Source organism: Protopterus annectens, chromosome 12.part0, assembly GCF_019279795.1.
Source record: "Protopterus annectens isolate FY-2018-M chromosome 12.part0, PAN1.0, whole genome shotgun sequence".
Classification (NCBI taxonomy): Eukaryota; Metazoa; Chordata; order Ceratodontiformes; family Protopteridae; genus Protopterus; species Protopterus annectens.
The window spans coordinates 1,259,499,388-1,259,526,809 of NC_056746.1; the positions used below are offsets into that span (position 1 = coordinate 1,259,499,388).

General features: G+C 42.5%; 1 protein-coding gene across 1 annotated transcript in view; it reads right to left on the reverse strand.

Annotated features, from left to right (window-relative positions):
- PIGU (phosphatidylinositol glycan anchor biosynthesis class U) overlaps nt 1–27,422 on the reverse strand; it is a 591,944-nt gene that overhangs the window by 158,141 nt on the left and 406,381 nt on the right. The window contains exon 8 of the mRNA XM_044090281.1: nt 6,657–6,811. Within this exon, the coding sequence (XP_043946216.1) occupies nt 6,657–6,811 (155 nt within the window). The remainder of the gene's footprint in view (nt 1–6,656; nt 6,812–27,422) is intronic.

A 27,422-nucleotide genomic window follows, 5' to 3' on the forward strand; every position in this document is an offset into this window, starting at 1 on the left:
TTTTAACATGGGTGTGTACATGTTTTATATCCACTGTAAATAGCTTTTCAAGATCATAACTTCAATGAACTGGTGGCTAAAGGTTCAAAAAGAGGACTGGCTAATACCTACAGCATCAAAGGCAAATCCCAAAGATGTAAAGGCTTTCGAAATGGAGAGTTTAACAAGAATGTACCCTGCAAGAAGGCTTTGGAGGTCTTCATGGCAATTGCAGGCATGTTATCTCTGCCAACGAGAAAATTAGTAAAACAGCTAGCTAAACTTTGACAATAAAGTTACGCACACAGGATTGAAAGATCAGTAGGGAAATCCAGAGTAGCATCACGTCTTAGATGAAGTCCAAACCACAAAGCATTTCCACTTGCTAATAGATGTCTTCCACATAGAAGGCTTCTGGGAAGAAGTTAAAATATTAATAACTCTTTCAGAGAGTTTGGGATTCATGGCCATCATTGGAACTGAAGAGACCATGCAGATAGCTTGAGGGTATGAAGGTTGGGTGGAGAGATCCCTGCCTGATGGAAAATGAACCCCAAAATGGGGTTGAACACCAAGGGTGAATTCTAGAGGTAAGGCCACAGAAAAGGATACCAAACTTTACGGGGTCAGAATGAGGCAATGAGAATTACTGTCACTCTGCAAAGGGCTGATTTCGGAAAAATTTTTATTATGAGAAGAGTCAGTGGGTAGGCATACTGGAGACCCAGAAGCCAAGCATACAGAAGAACATCCCTCGATGACTGGCCCTCGCAGGGAACCAGGGCATAAAAACTGCTGCACTTCATGTTGAAAGGGGTGGCAAACAGATCACAGCAGGTGGTGTTCCAGCATTGGAAAATTCAAGCTGCTACTTCTGGATTCAGGACTACTCATGAGTAAGAAGGATATTCCTACTGAAACTGTCTGCTAATTTATTCAACTTCCTCAGGATGTGTGTTGATATCTGAAAAAGCTGAGAGGCACTTGCCCACTGACAAACCCTCATGGATTCTCGACAAAGAAGATAAGACTGAGTTCCCCCCTGCTTGTTTAGGCATCAGACCACAAACATACTGTCCATCTGAACCAAGATTCCACCTTTGGGGAGAAGGTCCTGAAAAGCCCACAATGCTGGGAGGATCACTCTCATCTCCAAGACATTGATGTGAAGACTGACCTTGGAAGACAATCATGCCCCCTGGACTATATCTCCTTCAAAATGCTCCACCCATTCCAGAAGAGAGGCTTCCATCATGACAGTGGCCTCTGGGCGAGAGAGAAAGAAGGGTCACTCTGCTGTGACAAGAGGGAATTCCAACCAGCAACTCAGCTGAGCCAGACAACTGATTTTTATGGTAACCAGTCAACCCACTGGATGTGTTAAGCCACAACCACTGGGCTGATAATGTCTACTTCAGAATCCTCACATGAAACCTCACTAGAAGTACCACACAATCAACACTGCCATGTGTACCAAGAGCCTTAGAATCATGAAGGCTGGATGTTTTTGATAAAGAAGTAGCTGAGAGGCTTGTACTCAAAAAAATGCTAACCTGTGGGAATTTTGCTGTCTGAGAAACTGTATCCAAATGGCAGCCTATGAGCTCTAAGACCTGAACTGGCTCCAAACTGGACTTTTCATAGCTCACTGTGATTCCTAGGGATAGACACAAATGGGCTAAGCAGTCCCAAGCCTTGACAAGAGATGGTCTCTTGGAAGTGTGAAGGAGACAATCATCCAGGTACAGGAAGACCTGGAACCCCTGCAGCCTAAGCCAGGCTGCCACGACTGCCATGCATTTGCTGAACACCCAGGGGAGCTGTGGTGTGACCAAACAGCAGTACTCAGAACTGATAATGATTATCTCCCAGCCGAAAGTGCAAAGCTCTCATGGACTGCCTCATGTTATTTATATGATGCTTGGCATACTTGAGATCAATCAAGCATATCCAGTCGTCCTTCCAAAACAGAAGCAGCATGGACTGCACCATGACCATCTGGAACTTGGTCTGCTTGACATAATGATTCAACTTGCTTACAGCCAAAATTAGCCAGAGGTCCTTGTTCTTCTTTGACATAGAAAAAAAAAAAAAAATCTGGAATAGACCCTGACTCTGATTGTCTGGTGGGACCTCTTTGATGACTCGACTGGCCAGCAACTTTCGAATCCCAACTGCTACATCTCTTCTCTGATGGGGTGAAATGCCTGGAAGTGACTTTCTTGTTTCTCTCAGCACAAACAAAAATAGAATTCTGTAACCTTTGGATACGACCAGACTGATAAGTGTGACTGGAGGGGGAACCACACAGTACATGGATGGGTCGGCACCAAATGCCTCCAAAAACACGGACTCTTCCGGAGCGGGGGCTTCAGCAGTCCAGTCCCCATGCTGGTGCCACAACTGCAGAAGATTGCCAAAGGAGGTGGTGTCCAAGGGGAACCCTACCCTTCAATGAGGTCAGTGTCCTCGGTGAGAGATTCTCTAGGGAATCCATGTGCTTCCTCTTGCAACAGCTCTTCTCATGCCCCTCCCAGACCAGATAATCCAGAGGGTATGTGGAAGAAGTGGCAGCCCTGAAACCAAAGTTATTTGGAGACCAGGAGGTGTGGGCTGTCCTGGAACCAACTAATACATGTCCACAAGCCCAGAAATCAATGACATAGGAGAAAGCTCAGTGGTTGCTGAACATCCCATCTCAGACCTGGAAAAACTCTCTCTATGGCATCGAAAGCCAATGCCTGGGACGGAGGAGCCAACACTTCCCAGGCACAAAGATCCAAGTGAGTATCCAGTCTCCATTGTTAACCTCACCTGTTCAGATGCCAATACCAGAATCAAACTGCTGAGTGCTAAAGCCCCGAGGGGGAGGGACAACTCTGAAACCCAGAGGGTTGAACCTCAGCTCTGGAATTTTGGCCCTGAATTCTTGACTCTGAGGCACCTCCCAGCTCTGACATGGCCAGAGTAGAAAAGGCCAAGGAATGAGTTGGTGCCGGAAGTGGCCAAGCCATCGAAGTTGACCTCAGTGATGGCAAGGTGATCAGATCCATAAACCCCAAAGGCAAAGGGCCCCAAGGAGGAAAAGAAAAGGATGGAGCCAAACCCTCTGCTCCAAATCTGAGGATCTTAAACTCCCAACAGAACAGGCAGACCAAGCCGATGAGGCCACCAAAGGCTCCAATACACTTCTTGCAGGGTTGGGATCAGATGATCAGACCAGAACTGGCGAGGATGGTATCACAGGGGAAGACTTAGGTGAGAACTCCCTTGGCATAACTGGAGAGAAAAGGTAATGTAACCTGCCTGAACCAGCCCCATCCTTAGCTAAAAAGGGACCGGGGATACTCATCGCTTGTGATGCTGATTTCCCCTAAGTCAGTGCCGCAGGAGTTCAGCTCCAGGAGGACGGAGCTGACCCTAGTACCAAAAAAAGGCTGGTGGATCTTTGGGTCTGGCTGATCAGGAGGACTAGGGGCTACTCATTTATGGTCCCACATGTCTTTTCCTTGGCTTTTGGGTACTTCTCTTTTTCACTGCGCAAGGCAGACAGTTGGTATAATGGTTAAGTTGTTTGCCTCACAGACACAAGGTGCAGAGTTTGATTCTCCACTTTGAAGGTTAAGTTTGCTAGGCTTAAAATGGCCTATAAAGGCAGCTAGCTTAGTATTTACCTAAGAACTATGAAGTATCCCTATCATCCTTGTCATCTTTCTTCATAGGGATGGGGAGGCTAAAGGAACTGAAAAAGCTGATAAGGGCAACAGGCCCTTCAAAAACAATATTTTTCATTGTTAGTTAAGTGCCTGAGTCCCAAATCCTGCACAAATAATGCACTCTGCATCAGATAACTTTTATCAACTTTTTCCTCAAAAATAAAAAGTAATGCTCTTAGTAAAAAGTGACTAAAAGTCACATGGCAATCATTAAATTGCTTTTTCTCCAGATTCGTTTTAATGTATTTATGTGATAGTGAAAATATCTTTAAGGAATAAATACATCTTTTTTTATTATTATACACAAAGAGAAGGCTGGAAAGGATAAAACGGGACTTGGCAAGGCTGGAGTGCTTGGAAACCCAGCAACTTAGACTTAGTGCAAAATAAGTGTAGATAAACAGATCTGAGGAAAGCAAAACATGGAGAAAGATTTCTCATTATAGAAGAAAAGAATAAGCTGTTATCTAAGTATAACATCAACTGGCAAATTTCCAGCTGATGAACTGTCAAAATCTTTGAAGACCTCAACAGCATAAAAACACAGAGCAGCTATATTCCCTGCAAAGGACAACAACAATAATAAGGTATAAATATTAAAGGCATATTAATTAAAACCAAAGAGACTTCTCATGCATATCCTTCAGTAATGGAGATGGGTGACAGGTGGTTGATAACTTTTAATTCATTAACACCTCTGAGATGTGAAATGCCACACCTCTGGCAACCAGCACACATTCCAGAAAATTTCTGAAGAAACAAGTTATATAGCACAAGCCAAATAGATATAAATTTCTTGTGAAGAATAAAATTACAAACTGCAATGTTTTAAAGTCTTCACACTGATACTGCAATATTGTAAGATGTTATAATGTACACAAACCCAGAATTATAATTTTCTCTAAAGTTCCACTAAAAACATTTTATGTCTTGGAAACTGTACAGCCTAGATATACAGTATCAGAGCACTAATGTTCAGCCATACTTGAGCTTTCTTGCGAAGAAATTCCTTTCTGGGTGCCAACTTGCCAAGACATTTGTGAAAAATAATGTTGTTTGCATAATTAACAATATATAAACACTAGATATCCCTCAAGATACATAACTTGCACTGAAAATATCAGTGAAAGTTTTTTTCATCTAAGGTTTCACCTAATGCCATGCAATAATTTGTAAATCACTTGGTTTGGGAAGTATTAACATGCATATTGAAATACTGCATACAGTACCTGTAAAATTTCTACCAAACAGCTAGCAATGCCTACATAATACTGCACTATACCCGGACGGTGACAATTTGTTTTTTTTTCCATCTCCCACCAAGACATTTTACATTATAACTTAATAATAAGTATTAGTACCCCAGTAACAAATATTATTAAGCCATATAGCAACCTGAGATCCCTATGGTCAGCCAACAAACTACTGGTCCAAACCCACAAAACTAATACATCTGCTGGTAAATCCCTGTTTGCCAAAACCTGGAATTCATTGCCAAACTATAAAACCATACAATCCTCCAAAAGTCTCTTAAAAAAAAAAAAAAAAAAAAAAAACCTCAAACAGTATCTCAGCGTGAACATGTACTAAGTTATACACTGAAAGCATAACCTGTAAATATCATAACATGCAACTATGTTACCAAGCTCTATATCCAATCTGACGTCTCTTGCTTTTAATTGTGTCTGTCCATGAGAATTGTGAATCCCTACTAGGGAACACTACTAAACCATTGTACATAATCACTTAGTTTTACATTTTCTAATGTTATCTAACTTCTTGTGTAATCTATGTAAGTTTGTCTATTTGGGGCTTTTCTCCCCGGGCCTCTGCTGAAAATGGACATGTATCCAGTCAGACTATCCCGGTAAACAAATGTAAAATAAAATAAATACATAAATAAGCAAGTACTGCTCTCAGTTATGAAAATACAAATGTAAATTATGACAATATGAATGGCAAGTAAACAGTCCATCTGTACTGCAAGACAAACTAGATTAACAATCCTAAATGTAATGTTGTTACTTAAACCTTGCCCTTTCTTATGTCGACTGACATTAAGTGGAAATAAGGAAATCAGAGGAGCAAAACAAGTGTCAGCATGCCACAAAGAGGTACATGTGCTAAACAGAAATACACAGAAATGCATTACAGGTATAAAAGAGTTAAGTAACAAAAAAAAATCTAAGTTCAAAAGGTATGTTCCTTTCATAAACAGATGTAAAAGGACAGTCTGAATGCAAGATGTGGGACTGCCTAACTCTGTGTATAGTAGCCAAAAGATTCAAAGTTATCCACTGGATTTTCAAGATGCCAGAATACAATGTAAGGAAGCATGCTTTTCCAGAGGATAATGCACGCATGGTACAACTTTTCTGAGGAAATTACCAGATCAAAATAGCTATGGAATGCAACAATGCTTTAATGCAGATATTACTATGCAGAAAAGGTGAGAAAAGAGGGTACATGATAAAGCTACGTAAAATAATGACAATTTTGTGATGGAATAACTTGAAAAAGAAATGACGGATGAATAAAGGGGCAGTAACAATCAAATGGAAGGAACAAATAGCAAACAGTAACTTCATTTAGTTCATACAACTGAAAATATTTTAAGAAAATAATTGTAAACATGTGAAACATGTATCTGAGTAAAGTGAAAACTACAGACTATGTAAGACGGTCTGTGAAATATGTTGGAACTGAAATGAGTGGGCAGAAAGTTGTTGGCAGATTACCAAACTGAATAACACCACTGGTCATAGTCTACTATTTCTCATGACAGCTTCTGTCTGTAAATATAGCAATAATTTTCAGTATTGCATTTGAGCTCTCAACAGATGCCTACAGGGTGGCATTATAACCGTTTTCTTCTTTTAATCAATCATTCACTGCATAATCAAACATTCACTGAGGTCATCCAAAAGCTTGGTCATGCTTTTTTGCTGCTTGCTTACTTACATGAACCCATAAACTGACGGGATGAAGTCCCAAGAATTCAGCAGGAAAAAGGAGAGACAGATTATAATCAGGAGGCTCCCCAGATACATGAAGGCATACTGAAGAGTGTAACTCCAAAAGATCCTGCTCTTCAACCTCACTGGGATGTACAGTCTCTGAAAAGAAGCAAATTTAAAATTAAAACTTACATTTTGAAAGGAAAAAAAAAACTCTCATAGTATTCCATGCTGTTGCAATATATCACGGCTTTGACATTACGACACAATAAAAGCTACTCAGGACAATCTAAAGGTGTTACTGTTCAACGCCAAGAGTCTTGACAAGAAACTGCACTCCCTGGAAGCTCTCCTCACCCTGAAGAATGTTGATGTCTGTGCAGTTACGGAAACATTGTTCAAAGCCACAGAAAGCACTCTGGGAGTGCATGGCTATAATGCTTTTCAAACATTCTGACCAGCCACTGAACATGAAAGAACTAAAGGTGGAGGTGTAACTATCTACATAAAGGATAAGCACACCTCAAGGTTGGTCAAACAATATGACATGCTTGAGCTACTCCATGTCCAACTAACCATGGGAAAAAATCCATTACCATATTTTTGCTAGAGCTACAGATCGCCCACTATGAACCAGGAAACCCATACATCATACCTGAAGATACTAGAATCACTCACCATCCTGTCCAATATCATACTCATGGGTCATTTTAACTACCCTTATATTAATTGGCAGGCATACATGACCACTAACATGTAGGCCCAAAGATTTCTTGACTTTGTAAATTCAAATGCCCTGGAGCAGCTGGTCTGCACTCCCACTAGAGGAACAACTATCCTAGATCTGGTACTCACAAATATCCACTGCCTGATAAATTCAGCTCAGATTTCACCTCCCATCACCCCCAGTCCCCCCCCCCCAAAAAAAAAAACCCTCCACCATTCCACTGCCAATTATCACCAAAGAACTGGTTGCCAATGCATTCTCTAAAGTTAAAAACACAGCTTCAATGGGGCCTGACAATATACCAGGTTGCCTTTTAAACAGCTTAAATTAAGATTTAATAGGGTCATTGGTATCTCTACTTAACCATAGCCTCCAGACTGACTTTGTCCCAACAGAATGGAGAACAGCAACAGTCATCCCACTGCAGAAATGGGGACCATCTACTGATCTAGGAAATTACAGACCCATAAGTTTGACTAGTCTTATATGTGAGGCCATGGAAAGAATAACCATGGACCCCAACTTGGCCAAGGCATTGGTAATGGCATTTGACACTATTCCCCATTCAGGTATTATAAATAAACTCACAAAACTGGGCATAAACCCCTATATGTCATTGGATGCATAGCCCTTTGGCTCATGGACAGGACATATGTGGCCTAAGTGGGTGAATCCAGATCCAGCAATTGGCCACGTTACTAGTGGTGTGTCACAGGACTGAGTACTGGAACCACTCCTATTCAGAATATACTCTGAAGTCAAGGTAAACATGGAAGGCCTCCGGATGACAAAGTTTGCCAATGACTGCAAGTTGGGGGCAATCACTGAATCCCCCAGTGATGCAGACAACCTTCAGGAGGGTCTAGATCAGAAAAATGATGGATGCCAAACCACAGCCTAAAATTAAATGTAAAAAAATGCATTACCACACCCTTTGGGAAGTCAAATACCCTTGCAATTATAACATCAATAGCACGCCCCTTAGAGTGGACTCACAGGTGAGAGATCTAAGTATGCAGATAGACAGTAGCCTGAACTTTGACCACCAAGTGCCCACAGTGGTCAGGAAATCCTTTTATGTGGCAAAACTTATAAACAAAGACATTGGCAACCTTCAAACACTGGACCCCACCCAGTTTGGGTTCGTGAAGGGCCGATCTTGTCTCCTGAACCTGATTGACTTCTCTGAATCAGTCTCCAGAGCCATGGACGAGGGTAACGCGGTCCACACAGCCTTTCTGGACCTCACCAAGGCCTTTGACACCATCCCCCACACTGGAATCATAGATAAACTTCCCAAGCTGGGCATTAATCCCTACGTCACTTGATGGGTTGCCAACTGGCTTACTGACAGACCCCACACTGTAAAAGTAGATGACTCCAAATCCAGCTCCAGACAAGTGGAGTACCTCAGGGTTCAGTCCTGGGACCACTGTTGTTTGGCATCTACTTCTCTGAAGTACAGGCCAATACTAAGGGACTCTGGCTAACAAAGTTTGCAGATGACTGCAAACTGGGAGGCATTATTGAATCTCCAAATGATGTGGATACTCTACAAAAGGGCCTTACAGAAACAGATGCTTGGTTCCAGAGCCATGGGCTCAAGCTCAATGCCAAGAAATGTATAGTTATCCCCTTTGGGGAAAAACATATACCCGTGAATTACCACATAGGTGGCAGTACACTAAACACTGAAAGTGTGATAAGAGACTTAGGGACACAGGTGGACAGTGGTCTCACCTTCGATAACCACATCGCCACAACAGTCAGGAAATTCTTCTATGTGGCACACCTCATCACTAAGGGCTTTTCATCCACAAAAAGGAGGTCACTGTCCCACTGTACTCATCCCTCATTAGACCCATTACAGAATACAATGCCCCATTTGGTATGTACCTCTCAAGACACCTGCAACAACTGCAAAGGCCACAGAAATAACTCACTAAAAGAATCACAGGCCTAAAGCAGATGCCCTATGCTGACCGCCTTAAAAAACTCCAGCTATAGCCTAACGCATATCATCTACTCAGAGGCAATCTCTGCTTAACATACAAGGCCATGTCAAACCCAGAGATGTTGGACATGCTACACTTAAAGAAATCCCAATCCCTCAGAGCCACACGCTCCAGGGATCTAAACCTTGTCATCACAATAAACAAAACATGCTGGAGGGATAGGTTCCTGACCCAGAGACTCCCCAGACTCTGGAATAGACTGCCTATACATGTCAAGCAGAGCGCCTCTTTGGCCCTGTTCAAAAGGAACCTTGACGATTGGATGGGAGAAAGTAAATTCACCCGGGGATCAGTTGCCCTGCTAGACAGGGGTCCAGGAAGTAAATAGTGCGGGAAGAAATAGCCAGGGAATTGTTATGGCTAGGCTTGTAGAGGCCCTAGAACCAATAGCCTAGTACCAACCGGTACTACGTAAAGATACAAGGAAATTATAGTGCTGCTGTAATCAGCCCTCATTAGACCAATAATCGAGTACAGTGCGCCATTTGGCATATACTTGACTAGGTACTTACAAGCAGCTGGAGTTGCCTCAGAGGTTCCTCACAAAGAAGATATAGGGTGTAAACAACATGAACTAAGCGGACAGACTAAAAATCCTATCTCTTTACTCTGTCTCCTACTGACTTTTAAGGGGTGACCTATGCCTGACCTACAAGGCACTCACAAAAATCTAGCCTTGATGGAGCTGCTACACATCCGCAAGTCAAACAGCACAAGGGTCACCCGATCTAAGGATCTCTAAACTTAGTCAGCAACTCAAACAAAACATGCTGGAGAGACAGATATGTGTCTCAGAGACTGCCCCTCCTTTGGAGCAGGGTTCCTATTCACATTAAGCAGAGCTCTTCCCCGGCCCTCTTCAAACGCAACTTGGATCAGTGGATGGGGAATTGCAAATGGATGGGGTAGTGCCTATGTCCCTTATGGACAGGGGCAGTCTGTAAGATACTCAATACTCAGGCACAAATCTGTGCCATCCTCTTGCCCCTGAGGGCCACATATTGGGTAAAATTGGGTTATATTGCTAAACTTGTAAAGGCCCTTCATCTGTTAGCCTAGTAATCTCCTATGAACCTATAAATATGCAAGTACTTTCAATATCAACTGCTCTACACAAGGGCCTTCTGCAGTGAGTTTGCACCTGGGATCTACTACTACAGTACTCTTTTATATTTCTCATTGAACCAGACACTTGTGAAGGTTATACTTAAATTCCTGTAGGTTTAAAGGTATGTACTCACCAGTGTCCTTTGTTCTAACCCACTATAAATAAAATACTGGATGGAATGGAACCAAAGTATAATAGTATTAATACACCTTGGACCCTACCTAACCAGTTAATCTAACAGGAGCTGGAACTAAATGCTTCCCTATATAAAACAGGATGGAATGTAGTAACATGGCATCCACTGCTGAAGGCCCTCTTGGAAATCACCTGATATGTCAGTACATGTACAGCTGTAGTGTTGCTTCAATGATCCTCCTGCATTAGCTTTACATTTGGGGAAGAACCCCGACAGTGAGACACAACAACCCTTGAGGAACAAGGCAAGTACAAGAGTACCGTGAATCGAGAGAGAATTATATACAAAACCATCATTCCAAAGAAAGCTGCATCCTGGCTGTGACCGAGTCACACTGCCTACAGAATGTGTGAACTTACAGTCAAGTTGAGATGTTGCAAATATCTGCCATGAAGACATTAAGAAAACAGGAACTTCAAGCAGTAGATACTCTAGTGGAACTGCTTTGGCTACATTATTCAGAGAATAGTCCATCTGCTGATATGGCAGAGAATAATTCAGTGCACAAACCATATGAAAAGGATTTCTTATCCCAAACAAAGAAAATGAACAAATTTTCCACTTTCTTAAACCACGTATACTTTGAGGCAGAAATTAAATTCTGTGCAAGATGTACTCTGCTCTGTTCTGTTTATGAACGATGAAAGAAAAAGTGGCAGATTGCTTTGGAGGCAACACTGACTTAACCTTAAATATAAACCAGGGGTTACAGCTAAAAGGTACCTGATCTCTGTGAAAACTCCATCTAGATTCTTTTGCTGAAATCAAGTGCACTGAGGTCACAGGCACCAAAAAAAAAAAGTGTCTTCCAGGAAGCAAATTTCAGGTCCACTAAGCCAAGTGGATGAAAGGACAACTGTAACATGCCATTTATGAAACTGATGTCCCAAAAGAACACACAACACATTCTGAAGGAAAGCCTATGCTGTGGATTTTCTCTGGAATTGCATAATCAGTCTATGCTGAGCCACATTCCTACCTGTCACCTCACCTGGGCATAAAAGGTTAAAAAAGAAAACCAGGACCTTACCTAACCATCAAGAAATCGACACCCAAGTTAAACAGCTTTCTCATAGAATATAGCCCTCCCCCTCCAAGAAAAATACTTCAGCACAATGGAAGGTTTAGGAGCTTATGTGGTGAATCGTCTCCCTTTTATCTTCATGGACGTCAACACAAAGTACTCTTTCAATGAATCGAGGACTTCAAGGACACAAGCTGTTAAGTCCCAGCCAGAGCACAGAGATTAACAGAGCAGCAATACCCCGAGGTGGAGGAAGTCCTAGTTCCACAGCAGCCTTCAGACAGTGATCAGGATGAGCTTATGCTTGTGAGCCCTAACGATGGCCAGCATTTGGTGCAAGAAATTGAAGGGGAGACATATAAACAAATAGATCATTGGGAAAAAACTACATTTTCTTTGGTGGTAAGTAAATCCACGTCAGGTCACATCAACAGCCAGAATACAGTGAGAAGACAGATGCAGGCTTAATGAAGACCTAATAAAGAGAGATCACAGAGACCTACAAGACGTGAATCTCTGACATTACAATGCTGTGACTGAAGAGCCACAGCCTGCTCAGATGACATCCCTGCACAAGGGAGGTAGGAATGTGTCTCCTGCTACTTGTTTTAAGTACCAGACTATTTTTCTATTGTCTGAATAGATAAATAACACATCCAAATTCAAGTGGGTTTTGAGCAGATGTAGAGACTGAGTTTGATTCAAAGAAATAGTTTATTTCATAGGTGTAAATCTTTGACATACGAAGTTGTCACATTTCACAGTATAGTTAATATTAATTTTATTGAGGCTGAGTGTCTTCTTATGGTCAGGTCATGAGTGGGGTATTCTAAGCAAAAGGTTTCAAATAACAAGTCATCCTTGAGTGCACTGAATGTCAGGCACAAGTCTCCCCTAAAAAGCAATAAGACAGTAGAGAGACAGCTACTGTAGTCTTTCAGTATAAGACCAGCCTTGAAGCCCTTTGATTCTCTGTGTGAGGAATCTTTGTACCTTCTTTTGAATCTCTGTCAAGAATCTTTGTATATTCTCCATTGTACCTGATGATGTGTGAGTAGGACTTGTAATGCTATTAAAGGTATGCATTTTTTGAATTCCTTCCTTCAGAGCCAGGAGAAATGCTAAGGTTGGCATGTATATGTATCTGCAGTACAGATGAAATTCCTGAGCTGCCAGGACTTCCAGATGTGCACCCCAGCTCAAAGGTATCCATCATCAGGATGCTAGTGGGCTGAGGTGACAGATTTTGCCTGAGTTCAGAAGTGCTAACTTCTCCTACCACACACTTTGTTTGCTATGTATAGATAAGAGGATGCTTCTGGTTGGATAATCTATCTGTTAATCCCCCAAAATTCCAGAGGTAATTTGGAAGCTTCTCCTGTGAATTTTAGTGTGTAGAACTTTAACCCTGTTGGTAGACATATGTTCCAACCGTGCTAGAAATGTCCATGCTGACAGAATGCTGGGATGGTTCACAGCCCATTGAAATACGGAGACCATGTTCTGAATCCTTTGTTGAGTCAGAAAGACATTTTGGTATGCAGACACCAAGCTCAGTTAGTGATCTCAAAAGCAGAACCAGCAAACTCAGACTGTCCATTAACTATTGAGGGAATCAAGTCTGAATCAGCAAATCATCTAAGCAAGAGTAAATATGCAAACCCCATTCCTTGTATGCCATTATGGCAAGGATTAGCATTTGATGAACAGTCTGACAGCAGCCTACAGATCAAATGGTAGCAAGAGAAACTGGAAATGCTGAGGTCTTATACTGAACATGAAGAAATCTCCTGTGAAACTGAAATACAGAATCATGCTACTTTGCATCACACAAATCAACACCTAAGCTCTCAGAAACAGGAGGGTAAGAATATATTGAGGATGGAGTTTTAACATGTACCCTTGTTTAGTAACCTGACTTCAGCACTATCCCAACCACTGGTTTGACAGAAACCTTGGAGGCCACTGAGTTTAACTGAGTCTGGCAAAGTTGATGCTGCTTAGCTGCACATACATTACACCTCTAATCTCAATATCTCTGATCAGTACTGATCTCGAGAGTTCAGAAATTTGAGGTAATGAACATTTCCTCTTACCTTAACGTTGAGTAATCTCAGAGTTAGTACATAAGACAGTAGCAAGGTTGTTACTGCACAGACTCCACATCAGTTATGCAGGGAGACTTGCTCCTCTGTAAAAACATGTTCTCTTGTTTTCATTGTGGAAGTTGATGTTTTGAGTTGTTAAATTTATGGTGGCAATATTGTGGTTTGCAATGTTTTCATGTCAGACTCCTAGCCAAGAATCAGAAATGTTTCTTTTGTTACTTCAGTAATGAGACATCCAGCACACTGCAGGAAAGGTCATTAAAACAGATGATGAGTCTGATAGAAGTAGGAGCAGGGTGTCTGCCCCTGCTCCAAAGCAGCAACGGCACTGGAAGAGTCATGGCAGAACGGTTGTTAAGACTGAATCTGGAAGGGCTTCCATGTACATGTCTTTAGAGCCAAAATGACTGCAAACAGCTCCAGCTGGCTGATGTATAGCCCCTTTTTCACAGAGGACCACTTCCACTCAGCCATGGAGGACCCCAGGTGAACTCCCATTCAGCCAACAAAGCATCTATTATGAGAACCTGCAGTGGGTTTGCCTGGTGGTATGGGGCACCAAAACAAAGTTTGTAGTGAGGGAGTGTAAACTATTCCCGGGCCTGATTAAGGAGGCTGGAACCAGCATATGATCAGTGAGTACAAGGTGACTGCAGCCACTGACACCTTGCAGTCTATTGCAAAACCCAGATCTTAGGTGTGCAATGGGCCCTCTTAGTCAGTAGGAATGATTGATACTGCATGAATGAGTATCCAGCTGTATACCACTAGAGGCTATCTTTCCAGAAAAGATCAGACAGGACTTCTCTGAGCTCATGGTCTCACACATGGGCTGCAGCCATGTATTTGTCCACTCCAGAAAAACTTGCAAGTAGTCTCTCAATGAGGTCAACAGGAACCAGCCATAAAAGTAATGTAAAACACAGAGGACTCCTTTTCCTGCTAGGTTTCAGTTATTATATAAATCATATCAATAGACACAAGAGTGCAGATCAAAATCCATACAGCATCACTACAGCAAACCAAAGGAATGTTCTTTGAAGCTCCAGACAGTGATGTGCCTGTAGGCATCCATCATGTCCGGACATCATCCAGACACAAAGACAGCAGCAGAAGCATGAAACCCAGAATTTTATCAACCACAGCCTACAGTACTGGATGTGCTCACTGACGTTAGAGGTCCAGGGTAGGGCAAAAGCCTTCTGTCTCATTCAGAGCCACAAAGAGGTGACAGCAGAACTCTTGGCCTTGTTCCAAAGAGGGGTATCCTCTCTGGCCTCTTTAAGGAGCAGACTTTGAGCCTGTCCCGAGAACACTGAGAAGAGATTTGATCTTTGAATGAAGTAAGACTTAGGAGTTCTAAGACATAGCTATCTGTGACCATGTTTGGAAACCACTAATCCTTGATGATGGTGCTTGACAAGGGTTTACTTAAAGGTGTATACAGCTGGGTATCTTACAGTCACTGTCACTGCTTGCCTAACATTATTTCTAGCTCCTCAAGCTAGGCAAACCCAGAGAGATGCCCAAAGGCTCTGAACAATAGGCCAATAGTGTCACTCTCCCAGGTGACTAGGTTGCCTCTGGAGGTAAGATCACACATGGTTTCAGTGTCTCCCTTGGAATGTACAGAGGTTTCATCTCCTTCTTGGGCAGAAGGGCTAAATCTGGAAAATGAAGCAAATGTGAAGACAGATGCATGGGACTTACAAAAGTCCTTCAAAGTTGAAACAGCCTGTTTCTTTTTCAACAGATTTTCCAACAAGTCCTAAGATGCCCCCCCCCCCCCCCCCCGCATTGGAAAGAGGCATCCAGGATGGACTGCCTGGGCTCCTCCTTAAGTGGGGACAACCTCAAGTAGGCCATCATATGCAAGCATGTAACTAAGTTTAAAATCCTGGCCCTAATCTCAACACACTCAGTGCTAGAGTGGGCCACACAGAGTACTACTATAGCTGCAGTACATATTCTTTACCATCTTCTACTTGAGCCTGGACTCAGAAGGACAGCAAAGCTGTTCAAGTGTTTGGACCATTAGGAAGGACTCGAATCTAGACAAGTGACACAATTAGTTGATGACTAAGCCCACTGTGTCCAAGGCTTTAGACTTCCTGCCTGGTGGTAAGGTGACAAAAATGCTGTCATCTCTCTGCGTCCTATGCTACACTAAGGAGTTCATGTAGGAGTCAGTACAATGAAAAGTAATCAGGATTTTACTTCACTCACCCAAGGCTTACAGAGAACACCTGCTTTTTAAAAAGGTACAGCAGCAGAGTACAGGTGCTTCCAGGCTGCAAATATGTCATCCTTGATGACTGTCTCCACCGAGGGGATGACTCATGCTTCCTCCTCCATATCCAGATACTCATTACAACATGGTGTAGGAGAAAGAATGGGAGCCAAAAGCTAACCTATAGTGGACTTCATGAGTTTCAAAGTTTATCTGAAGGAAAAGTAAGCTGGAGTTCAGTTAGAAGAAAGATGATAGTACTCCTGAAGATCTGAATCTGCCAAGACAGGCTAGAAGATTCTGAACTTCAGGGCAGAGACCGAGAGTGAGACAGAGAATGCAAGTTGTCTAAAGTCTTGAACAATGAGGCATCTAGCCGAATTATGCGGAATTGTACCAGTAAGGATAGGATTCTGGATGTAAACTTACCAATATAGAGCATGTTGTGGATGTCTAGGTAGAAACATAATTAGCTAACAGTGATCATGCCACTGTGTGGTTTAGAGTAGGGGGAGGATATAATACTAGGTCAAAGACAACGATGTGCGACTTTACAAGAGTGGATTTTCCTGTATTGGGGAGGTGGTCAAGTTCAAGTTAGGGAACAGAGAAATATGAAGGAGTATACAAGCTATGGGAATGCATCCAAGATGGAGTGCTTAGGGCTATGGACAAGGTATGATGAGGAGGCAAGAAGGCAAAAGGAGAAGAAAGCCAATATGTCCATGTAGGAATGTGAGGCTAGCAATAAGGGAAAAATATATGGCTTACAAAGGGTGAAATGGGGATGGGACTAAGGTGGAGCAGGCACAGAACATGGAGGCTAGCAAAAGGGCAATAAAGATGGAGAGGGCAGTAAAGCCTAAAGCTGAAAGGGAACCCTGGTCTTAAAGGTACACAGCAAAGAGGAAGGAAAGGAGGGACAAACCTGCCCAGGCACAGCAGAGATGGGAGGAGACATCAAAGTCTGGGAAAATGTAGATGCACTGAATGTCTACCTTGCTTCAGTCTTCATAAAGAAAAGCAAGGGTCTTGTATCATGGTAGGAGGGAGGAAGGGAGGCAGGGCAAATTGTAAGAATGGTGGCTAGATATCAGGACAGAGAAGGAGAATGTTCAACTGGAACTGGCTGCACTTAGTGAGGATTAAACACAAGGAGCAAATGAGCTGCTGCTTACCGTTTTTAAAAATCAATCAATTTTTAAAAAAAATCAGGCTGTTGGCTGATCACGAGGCAATGCAGATGTGACATGGTGGAAACTGTGTTACCCATGAAGAAGGGGGAGCAGAAAAAATCTAGGGAACTTGAGGTCTGTTAGCTTAGCAACAGTGGTAGAGGGAAGTCCTGTTGAAAATACTGAGGGGAAGACTGGTAGCATTTCTACAGGACAATACCAAACAAGGTTTCACAGGCTGAAGGGGTTCAAACCTGATCTGATTTTTATAACTGGTTATAGGTGCACTTGACAAGGCATACCAGCAGACATAGTTTATCTGGAATTCAGCAAGGCCTCTGATTCTGGCCTACAGAACAGTCTGACAAAAAACTGGAGGGGATGGAGTAGGACCAAGACTAAGGAATTGGACAGCTGCACTACTGATGGTAGGAGGAATAGGGCTGTGGTAAAAGGAACAACGTCAGACATTAATGAAGTGACTAGAGGAGTATCACAAGGTTATGTCTTAGGTCCAATACTCTGGTGTGTTTGTCTCAGACATTTTGAAGGGAAAAGAGAACAGAATGACAAAAAGATAGGTACAGCAGTGGAGGAACAGTATAGCAAAAACTTTTGAAAGGCTAAACAAGTGGGCAAATAGGTAGTTGCTGAGGTTCAGTGCAAACAAATACATTTAAAACTAAAACAATTCTAGTGTGAGGTATCAGATAAAAGACGAGTGACTGAAAAAACAGAGCAGGAGACGGATCGGGGGTGTTGATCACACACATGGATTCGATCATTAGGAGCATAATGAACCTCCAACCATTGAACCTATACGGTTACATTGAGCATTTTTTAGCCAACCCCCGAAACTTCAAATATACCAATTCCAAGATCGCACTACAGTAGGGAAAAGGGTAAATTCCCTAACTCAAAGTCTAACTATCTCTGAGAGAAACAATTACTGTGATGGAAATTTGTAGTGTAAGTGAACTCAACAGAACCATTCACATACACCCCTAAGGACCAACAAGCTGTAGTCCATTGCAAAACAGAAGCAATCAAACTTATACTGATGAACTTCTGTAAAATAAAAATTCATTAAACACAATATCAATGAAACCAAGAACACCCAATGAAACAGCAGTGGCACCAGCAAACGGAATGATGGCTTCTATACTTGGGTTAGGAGGAGAATAAATTCCAAAAGCAAAAGGGTAACACATCCACTTTACAAGGCTTTGGTCAGGACATAGCTTCAATACTGTGTACAGCTACTGATTTCATATAAGCCAAAGGACACAAAATTGATGAAAGGAATTCAAAACAAAGCTGCCAGAAAAGTCTTAGGGATGGAAGGGAACCAATATGAGCAGAGGCTAGAGGACTTGTGAGTTCTTCACATAACAGACCAAAAGAGACAGGACTACACTGTACGGAAGCATGACATCATGCCAGGGTGATGAGAAGGGGTCACTCTGTAAAGGAAGGGCAGAGAACAAAGGACAGGACACAGAGAGCAGATTGTAGGACTGTAGGCATTAACTATTCTCTGGATCTTTGAAAGTATTTTTTTCACAGTCAGTATTGTGGACCCATAGACTGGACCACCAGAACCAGAGCCAGAGGCACAAAAAGAAGCTAACAGTACAGGACAGGTAGAAAATGGTAAATTAAATGGTTAATGGGGAAGGCAGGAATGGAGGGTAGTAGACTTACTGTCTTTCTGCATAAAGCAACAGTAATGTAATGATTTGCTGGGTTGGGAGGGCTCACTGTCCTTATCGGTCTCAGACCTAATGGACTACTACATTCTCAAACTCCTTGTAGGAAGTAAAGGAGTATGACGCCCCTCTTATTTACCAGTTCCAATAGAGATAAACTCATGTTCAGGTAATGAATATGAGGTTTACAATGTGATAAGTGCATGATATAGGTATTAGGTATCAGGCATCAGGAAGCTGAATCTGAGGGCATAAAGGTAGCGCAGGGATAAGCCTGCAATGGTCTCACTACTGGTAGTGGCTCTCAAAGGCTGCAACTCCAATTTAATGTAGACAGGTCTCACCACACTTCAAACTGCCAGAAGTTGAAGGTATCAACTGCAACTACTAGCACATAGGAAGATCTAGTGAATCTTCCTCCCTCATGGACCACTGAACTTTGCGGGGTTCACTAGAAGACCTGAGGAGAACAGTCTTAAGTCCAAATAAGATGAGAGCGCTATAGTCAGGTGACTTAACAGGCTACACCCAACTGTCAGACCAACAGTGCTCATAATACAGCTGATCAAATGTGGGAAGGGTAGCACCTACATACTAGGATGCACCCCAAAGGATAGCAGACCTGTTGTACTCCTTTCCAGGCAATACTGTGCAGGGTCACTAATTGGTGGCTACGTGGAAACTCAACCATAATGCAATAGTATTACAGTAGTATTTGCAGACATCAATATTAATGCATTAAGATCAGCATCACCTTCACAAGTAAATCACTGTGTAACTTTAATAAGACTTGAACAACTAAAATCTCTCCTTAGGCAATGAATCTACTAGCTTATACACCTCAGACTTTATCAAATCCACAGTTTTGCAAGTTAACTAAACCTCATGTTTGCCTTTATGCACATATAGTCTGTGGGAGAGGCTTGCTGGTGAAAAATGTACAAATGTTTTTAGAGACTGTATAACCACCAGTTCTTCATATGCCCCAAAAATAGGACTACTGTATTGATTGATACTTCAATTAACTACTGTGAACAGAGAAGTAATCTATGCTTAAAAAACATTTGTTAATTTCTACATTAATGTGGTAACTAACCCTTTGATTAAAATTAGACAGGTATAGGCAAGCTGGTAAAGGAAGACATCTGAACGTTTTTTTTTTTCTCCCTTATAGGTCCGCACTTTAAGCTTTGTTAATTAAGATGTTTTCAGGACCCTATCCGGAGTTTAGTCCCATTATATATTTTCAATTAACGATGGATGACTATGCCAATTAGGATGTTTCTGCGACCCTATCAGGAGTTGAATCCCATTACATATGTTCCACCAGGCATGGATGATTACTGCTTTCACCAATACACCTCTCTCACAGACCGTATGTGTACAAAGGTCAAAATGAGGTCTAGTTAACTTATAACACTGTGGATTTGATAAAGTCATCTTTAGATGAAAGCACTCATCCATCAAATAATAACATTTTGAAACCCTGGGAAGTTCACCATGTTCCTCTTGAAAGAGGGCTTAGTACATAGAAAAACAACCTAATGTCTAGTTTATGTGATACCAGTTGGCTCGACAACAAAAACCTGGTCTCTCTCTTTGTTTCATATTTTGTCTCTTAGATAAATACTGGAGATGTTCTGTATATTATATGAAGACACATTCATTATGTAAGTATTTTTCAACCTAGGTGATTCAATTTTGAAGATAGGAAGTGGAAAAGTGATCTTCTGATTAAGTGAGATGATTTTAAGATTTGTTTAACAAATATTATTATTTGCTAAATGAGATCTACTTAGCAAATAGATAAAGCAGGGACTGAGGTGATTCAGCAGAGTCTGTACAGTCTGCAAGAGAGCAAAGCATTAAGGTCCCAAAATAAGCAGATAGAAATGGAACAGATGGGAACAGACCTCAAGGGATATCTGGAGAGGAGATTTGAATTTTAAAGTGAAGGAATGACAGCATTATTATTTAAAGACTTTCAAAGTACTAGGAAAAGGTAAACAGGTTAGTATCAGCCATAAAAGACCCATTAACTGATTTTAAGATGTACCTGCTAGAGTCACACTATGCTAATTTATACTTAGCAGAAGAGTTGGAAGAAGCACATCAAACCCTTGCTCATATATTTATCCAACTTGCAAAAGTGTCAAGATTTATCACTGTGGCAAGTAAAAGGATTACTTGTCCCATTCATTTTAATCAACTTAGAAGCCACTGTTAAACTATCTCTAAGGAAGATATCAAGGTTAGATGGCCTTCTTTTAGATTTCTGTCTACTGGAGCCAGGCATACTTTGCCTGTTGGTGGTGGACCTATTCAACTGTGCTCTGAAAAAGTACAGTTTTGTACCTACCATAAATGTAGATGTTCGAAGATCCACATTGCTGCAGTCCTAACACTTGGGTAGTCCGCTGTCCCAGTCGGCCCGAATACCAAAGTATATGGCTGACGTCGGTCAAGGCGCATTAATCTGACGTCAGGACGTCAGGGTACAAATGCGCATGACCGACGTCATATCCTCAGTCTTTTCTTGCCCCAGATGTCAGAAGACCCTAAAAAGATAAGGCTAAAACCAAAAAACACCACCCACTCCTGCACCAAATATATATACAATATATACAAATTTACAAGAGTATAACCTCACCCACACAACCACCCCTAAACACAGAGGGGAAGGAGGGAGGGAAAATTGGACTGCAGCAATGTGGATCTTCGAACATCTACATTTATGGTAGGTACAAAACTGTACTATGTTCTTCATACCACATTGCTGCAGTCCTAACACTTGGGTAGAATCCCAAAGCAGAGGTAAGGGAGGCTGGCAAATCATAAGGAAGCAGGAGCTGACAACATGCCCTGCAAAATAGCCGTGGCAAAACCAGCCCTAGATTTAGAGTAGAGAGGAAGGTGGTAATGCTTAGAGAAAGTATGCACTGAACTCCAAGTAGCTGCCTCCAAAATATCCTTAGTTGCCACCCCCCTTAGAAATGCCGTAGAAGTGGCAGTAGCCCTAGTGGAATGAGGCCTAATCCCAGCTGGAATCTCCTTGCCATGATGGGAATAACAAAATGCAATGCAAAACCCAATCCACTTAGAAATAGTTTGTTTTGACACAGGCTTGCCCTGAGAACTCAAAGCAAAAGAAACAAACAACTGCTGAGACTGCCTAAAATCCTTAGTCCTGCTTAAATAATAACACAACTGCCTGTGTACATCTAAAGTGTGCAAAATCTTTTCCCCCTTATTTTGGGGATCTGCATAAAAGGTAGGCAAATGAATAGTTTGGTTTAAAGCCACACTAGAAACCACTTTAGGCATAAAGGAAGGATTAGTACATAAAGATACCCTATCCTTATGAAAAATCAGGAAAGGCTCAACCGCCATAAGGGCCTGCAATTCAGACACCCTTCTTGCAGATGTAATGGCTAACAAAAAAGCAGTCTTCCATGACAAATATTTCAATTCAGCAGTAGCTGCAGGCTCAAAAGGTTGTAGAGTGAGTTTCTCCAACACAAAATTGAGGTCCCAAGCAGGAGTAGGAGCTCTCATGGGGGTCTTATATTCTTTGCCCCTCTAAGAAATTGCTTGAACAAAGGATGAGAAAACAATGGTGGGTCACAATCATAGTGAGCTGAAATTGCTGCAGCATGAATCTTAATGGAAGAGAAAGACAAACCTTTGTCCAATAACTCAGTAAGATATTGAAGAGCCACACTCAAATTTGGCTCAGAAACATCCAAATCCTTTGCTGCACACCAAAATAAAAATCTCTTCCATTTTCCTGCGTACACTTTCCTTGTACTAGGTCTTCTGGCTTCCATAATCACATTCAAAACTTGTTGAGGAAGCTGAGACCTGCTATGGTTCAAAACAGAATATGCCAAGCTGTTAGATGAAGAGAGTGAAGCTTGACATTGAGCAGATGCCCGTCCTTCTGAGACAATAGGTGTGGAATCAAAGGTAAGGGCCATGGAGGCTTCCTTACCAGACTCCTCAGCAATGGGTACCAGTGCTGCGAGGCCAATCTGGAGCTATTAAAATCATCCTTGGCTTGTCCTGTCTGACCTTTAGAAGTACCTTTGGGAGGAGAGGCAGAGGTGGAAAGGCATACACATGAAGATTTTTCCAACTGAAAGAAAGAGCATCCACTTTCCAGGCTGTGTGATGAAATTAAAACTTTGGCAGCTGGTGGTTTAGTGGAGAAGCGAACAGATCTATGTCTGGAGTTCCCCATGACACTGTCAATGTCTGAAACACATGAAGATCCAGTTTCCACTCGTGGGGATCCATGATTTGCCTGCTTAACACATCTGCTAAGGAGTTCTGTGCTCCTGGCAGAAACCTTGCTTGAAGATTCAGCTGCAAGCTTAACGCAGTCTCCCACAAAATCATTGCTTGCCTGCATAGAGGATAAGAATGTGTTCCCCCTTGTTTGTTGATGTACCACATGACAGTTGTGTTGTCTGTTAGAATCAACACCTGCCCTGGAAGAAGTAAATCCTTGAAAGCCAGTAATGCAAACTGGACTGCTAACATCTCCTTCATGTTGATATGTAGATGCTGCAGTCTGGCAGGCCACTTGTCTTGTATCCACTTTCCATTCAGATGAGCTCCCCAAGCTGTGTCTGAGGCATCTGTCGTTAGAATCTGACTCGCCTCTGGCCGGGTCACAGAGAGTCCCTTGTTTAGGTGACATTCCTGAGCCCACCACAAAAATTCCTTTTGAATGCAAGGTATTATTTGAATGACAGTGTCCAAATCCTGGCAGTGCTGTGTCCATACATTTTGAGATACCATTGTAGCTTCCTCATATGCAGTTTGGCATTGGGAAGTACCAGAATACAAGATGCCATGAACCCTAAGGCTTGAAGGACTGTCCTTGCAGTCAGCCCGGACTGATGAGATAGATGATGGAAGTAAAGAGAAAGATTCTTTTGTTTGTCCGGGGTTAAAAAGGCCATCTGGGTTGCTGTATTCAGTCTCACACCCAGAAAGCACATGTCTTGAGAGGGTACTAGACTGGACTTTATTTCGTTCACAGAATACCCTAGGCATCTTAGCACTGCTATCACATATTCCAAATGCTGAAGAAGCACGTCCCTTCCTTGAGCCAGAATCAGGCAATCGTCCAAATAAGGATAGATTTGTATTCCTTTTAACCTGAAGAAAGCTATCACTGGAGCCAGAACCTTTGTGAATACTCTGGGCGCAGTAGATAAGCCAAAGGGCAATGCAGAGAACTGATAATGAGAATTCCCAGCTCGAAAACGCAGATACTTCCTGCAAATTAGTCTGATAGGAACATGAAGGTAAGCTTCCTTGAGATCCAAAGTTACCATCCAGTGATCTTTGCCCAGCAGAGGTAAAAGCTGTTGTCACGTCAACATTTTGAACTTGGGAATGTCCAGATAAGTGTTGAGGATAGACAGATCCAAAATTGGTCTTCACGTGTTCCCCTTTTTTGGTACTAGGAACAGGCGAGAATAAAATCCTAGGCCCCTTTCTGGCACAGGAACCGGCTGAATGGCCCCTATTTGGAGCAACAGAGAAATTTGCTTGTGAGCCTCTTTCCTTTGTTGAGGAGGAATGTCTGGCATGCCTTTGAAAGGAGGCAAGGTATGGAAATAAAACCTGTAACCGTGGTGAATGATATCCAATACCCATCTGTCTTGGGTAATTAAACTCCAGTTTTCTTTGAAAAGTGCCAACCTTCCTCCCAAAGGTGCTGCCAGCCGAGAAGATTCTGGCAGCTGAAAAGGCAGGTCATTGTGTCTGTTTACGAAAGGACTGACCCCTGCCCTCACCAGAAGACTGAGCAGGTGAACTCCCTGTTCTAGGCCTAAAAGAACCTTGAGCTCTGCCTCTACCACGTCTAGACCTACCCCTAGACTGGGAATCATAAGCAGGATATGTCCACCCCTTGGTAGGCCAATTTCTACTAAACTTGGAGGCTGAACCTGCAAAAAATCTTTAACAGTCTGCATAGACTTAGCCTTGTCTTCCATTTTCTTTAGAACTGCTTCCACAGGCGAACCAAACAACACATCAGATTGTAAAGGAGCATCTAAAATCCTTGTTTTCACATGCTCAGCTAAATTCTGATCCCTCAACCAGGCGTGCCTGCGAAGAACCGAACCAGTGGCAGCCACCCTCGAAGAGGCCTGCACAGCATCAAAACCACATTGCAAAGAATGCTTACCCACCTGTTCAGAAACATGAACTAAATCCTGCAACTCTTTACACTCAATACCTTCCGCCAAAGCATCTACCTTAGACTTTAATTGTGAAAGGAGATAATTTTGGTATTTCAACATGTGAAACTGGCAATTCAAAGCTCTCATGGCCAAAGTGGAAGAAGTATACACTTTCTTTCCCCATCTATCCAAAGCCCTAGCCTCTTTATCTGGAGGAACAGGATTTTTAACAACAGAAGCCTTAACACCTTTAGGCCCCTGTGAAACAGTTTCTGGGTCTGCCCTAGGACTCTTAAAAAGATACTTATGAGCTTCAGGCACCCTATAATATCTATCCGGTTTAAATGGAGCAGGAGGCAAAGAGTCAGGGTTCAGAGAAGCCTCTGCAAAAACATCCTCTACCACATCTAGAACAGAAGGTATAGCTAAAGGCCTATGCTGGGGTAGAAACAAAAATTCCCTAAGCCTTTTCCTGGAATCAGAGAAATCCTGACCTTCCCATTTAAAATGCTCCCTCATGGAATGAAGAGTCTCTGAAAATGAAAAATCCTCAGGAGGAGAAGCAGAAGGAGTAGAATCATCTACATCAGAATCAGAGTAAGGGGAATACTCCTGCAAGTCTTCAGCCGAAGACTCAGAAGCATCCGAACACTGCTCAAAACTCCCAAGCTCAGGTTCCACCCTAGGCCTCTTATCAGGAGGGGGCATAGAACCTCTAATCATTGTAATCAAATCTTCTGCCATCTTAAGCATATGCTTCTTAGGTACAGACCCTGAAGAACTAGGTGTAACTCCTGAAACAAAACCTGGCCTGCCCCTGGGAGAAGCCTTGGAAACAGCAGGGGAGGGCCTAACCACCTTAGGAAGGGAGGGAAGAACAGCTACCTGAGAAGCCCCTTCCGCCTGGCCTACCTCCTGAGAGGTCACATCTTGCAGTAATAAAGTCTCTCCCTGGGATTCCAAAGAAATTTCTGGCTGAACCCCTGGCTCCACCGAGCCCTCTAAAGAACAGACGTCCGGGACGGACGGTTCTTCCAGCCTAGGCTTTGCTGTTTTGTCCTTGTGCTTTTTGATTGAAGCGGGCGCCGGAGCATCCGGCGGCATTTTATAATTACACCGCTTCCCAAAACTAACCTGGCACAATCTAATCTTCTCTTTATAGTGTGTTTGTTAAATCTAGCACAAGAGCGACAGCCAACAACGTCGTGCTCAGGCCCTAAGCAAGGTATACACAAGGTATGGTAATCCCTATGAGGTATCTGTTTCCCACAAGAAATACAGTTATTCACTTTTTCTGACATCCGGTAAAATACTGAGGCAAGAAAAACCAAAATAATCCCCAACGGGTACTTAGCCAACTTGGATTCGGTCTGAAACTCCGACTTCGGAAAATCTCAGAACGCCAACCTGCACTTGCAAAACTGCTTCTGCATCGGACCATGCGGCAAAAAAGACTGAGGATATGACGTCGGTCATGCGCATTTGTACCCTGACGTCCTGACGTCAGATTAATGCGCCTTGACCGACGTCAGCCATATACTTTGGTATTCGGGCCGACTGGGACAGCGGACTACCCAAGTGTTAGGACTGCAGCAATGTGGTATGAAGAACATCAGGGCTTTCCTTCCATTCTTGGAAGGCAGCCATTACAGTGGTCATCCACAAAGAATGTAAAGACCCCCCACTGCCATCCTCCTACAAGGCAACTTCCATCTTACAATCATAACCATAAGATATAGACTGCTCTTTTGCTTCATAGCTGGGAAAGCTGGCACCTGGCTTACTACACTTGGATCAACATGGCTTTATGAGAGAGCGGCAAACATTCAATAATACCTCAAAAATAGGCCTAATCTTGTTTGAAGCACAAAAGAACAAGGAAAAGTTAGCTCTTGTAAGCCTTGATACCAGAAAGTATATGACAGCATGGAGTGACTATATCCTAAACTCGTTGTTTCAAAATTTGGTCTTCCCAGTACGTTGATTAATTTAATTTATAAGATGGATCACAGATCTCAAGGCAGAGTGAACATGCATGCTGGGATGTTCCACCCTTTTACCCTCAGGGGAAGCATTAAGTAAGGGCACTTACTATCTTGACTTTCTCATGGTTGAAGCCAAAATGCCAGGGTGAAAATCTAGGGATGTCTCCTTTTTCAACTGACTAAAATCTCTTATAAAACTGCAGACAGAAAGCATCACTTGTGTAACAGTCTTTTTATTAGAGAACGTAATGTAACAATTCTAATCAGTGAAGAGATCGACAAGAAAGAGGAAG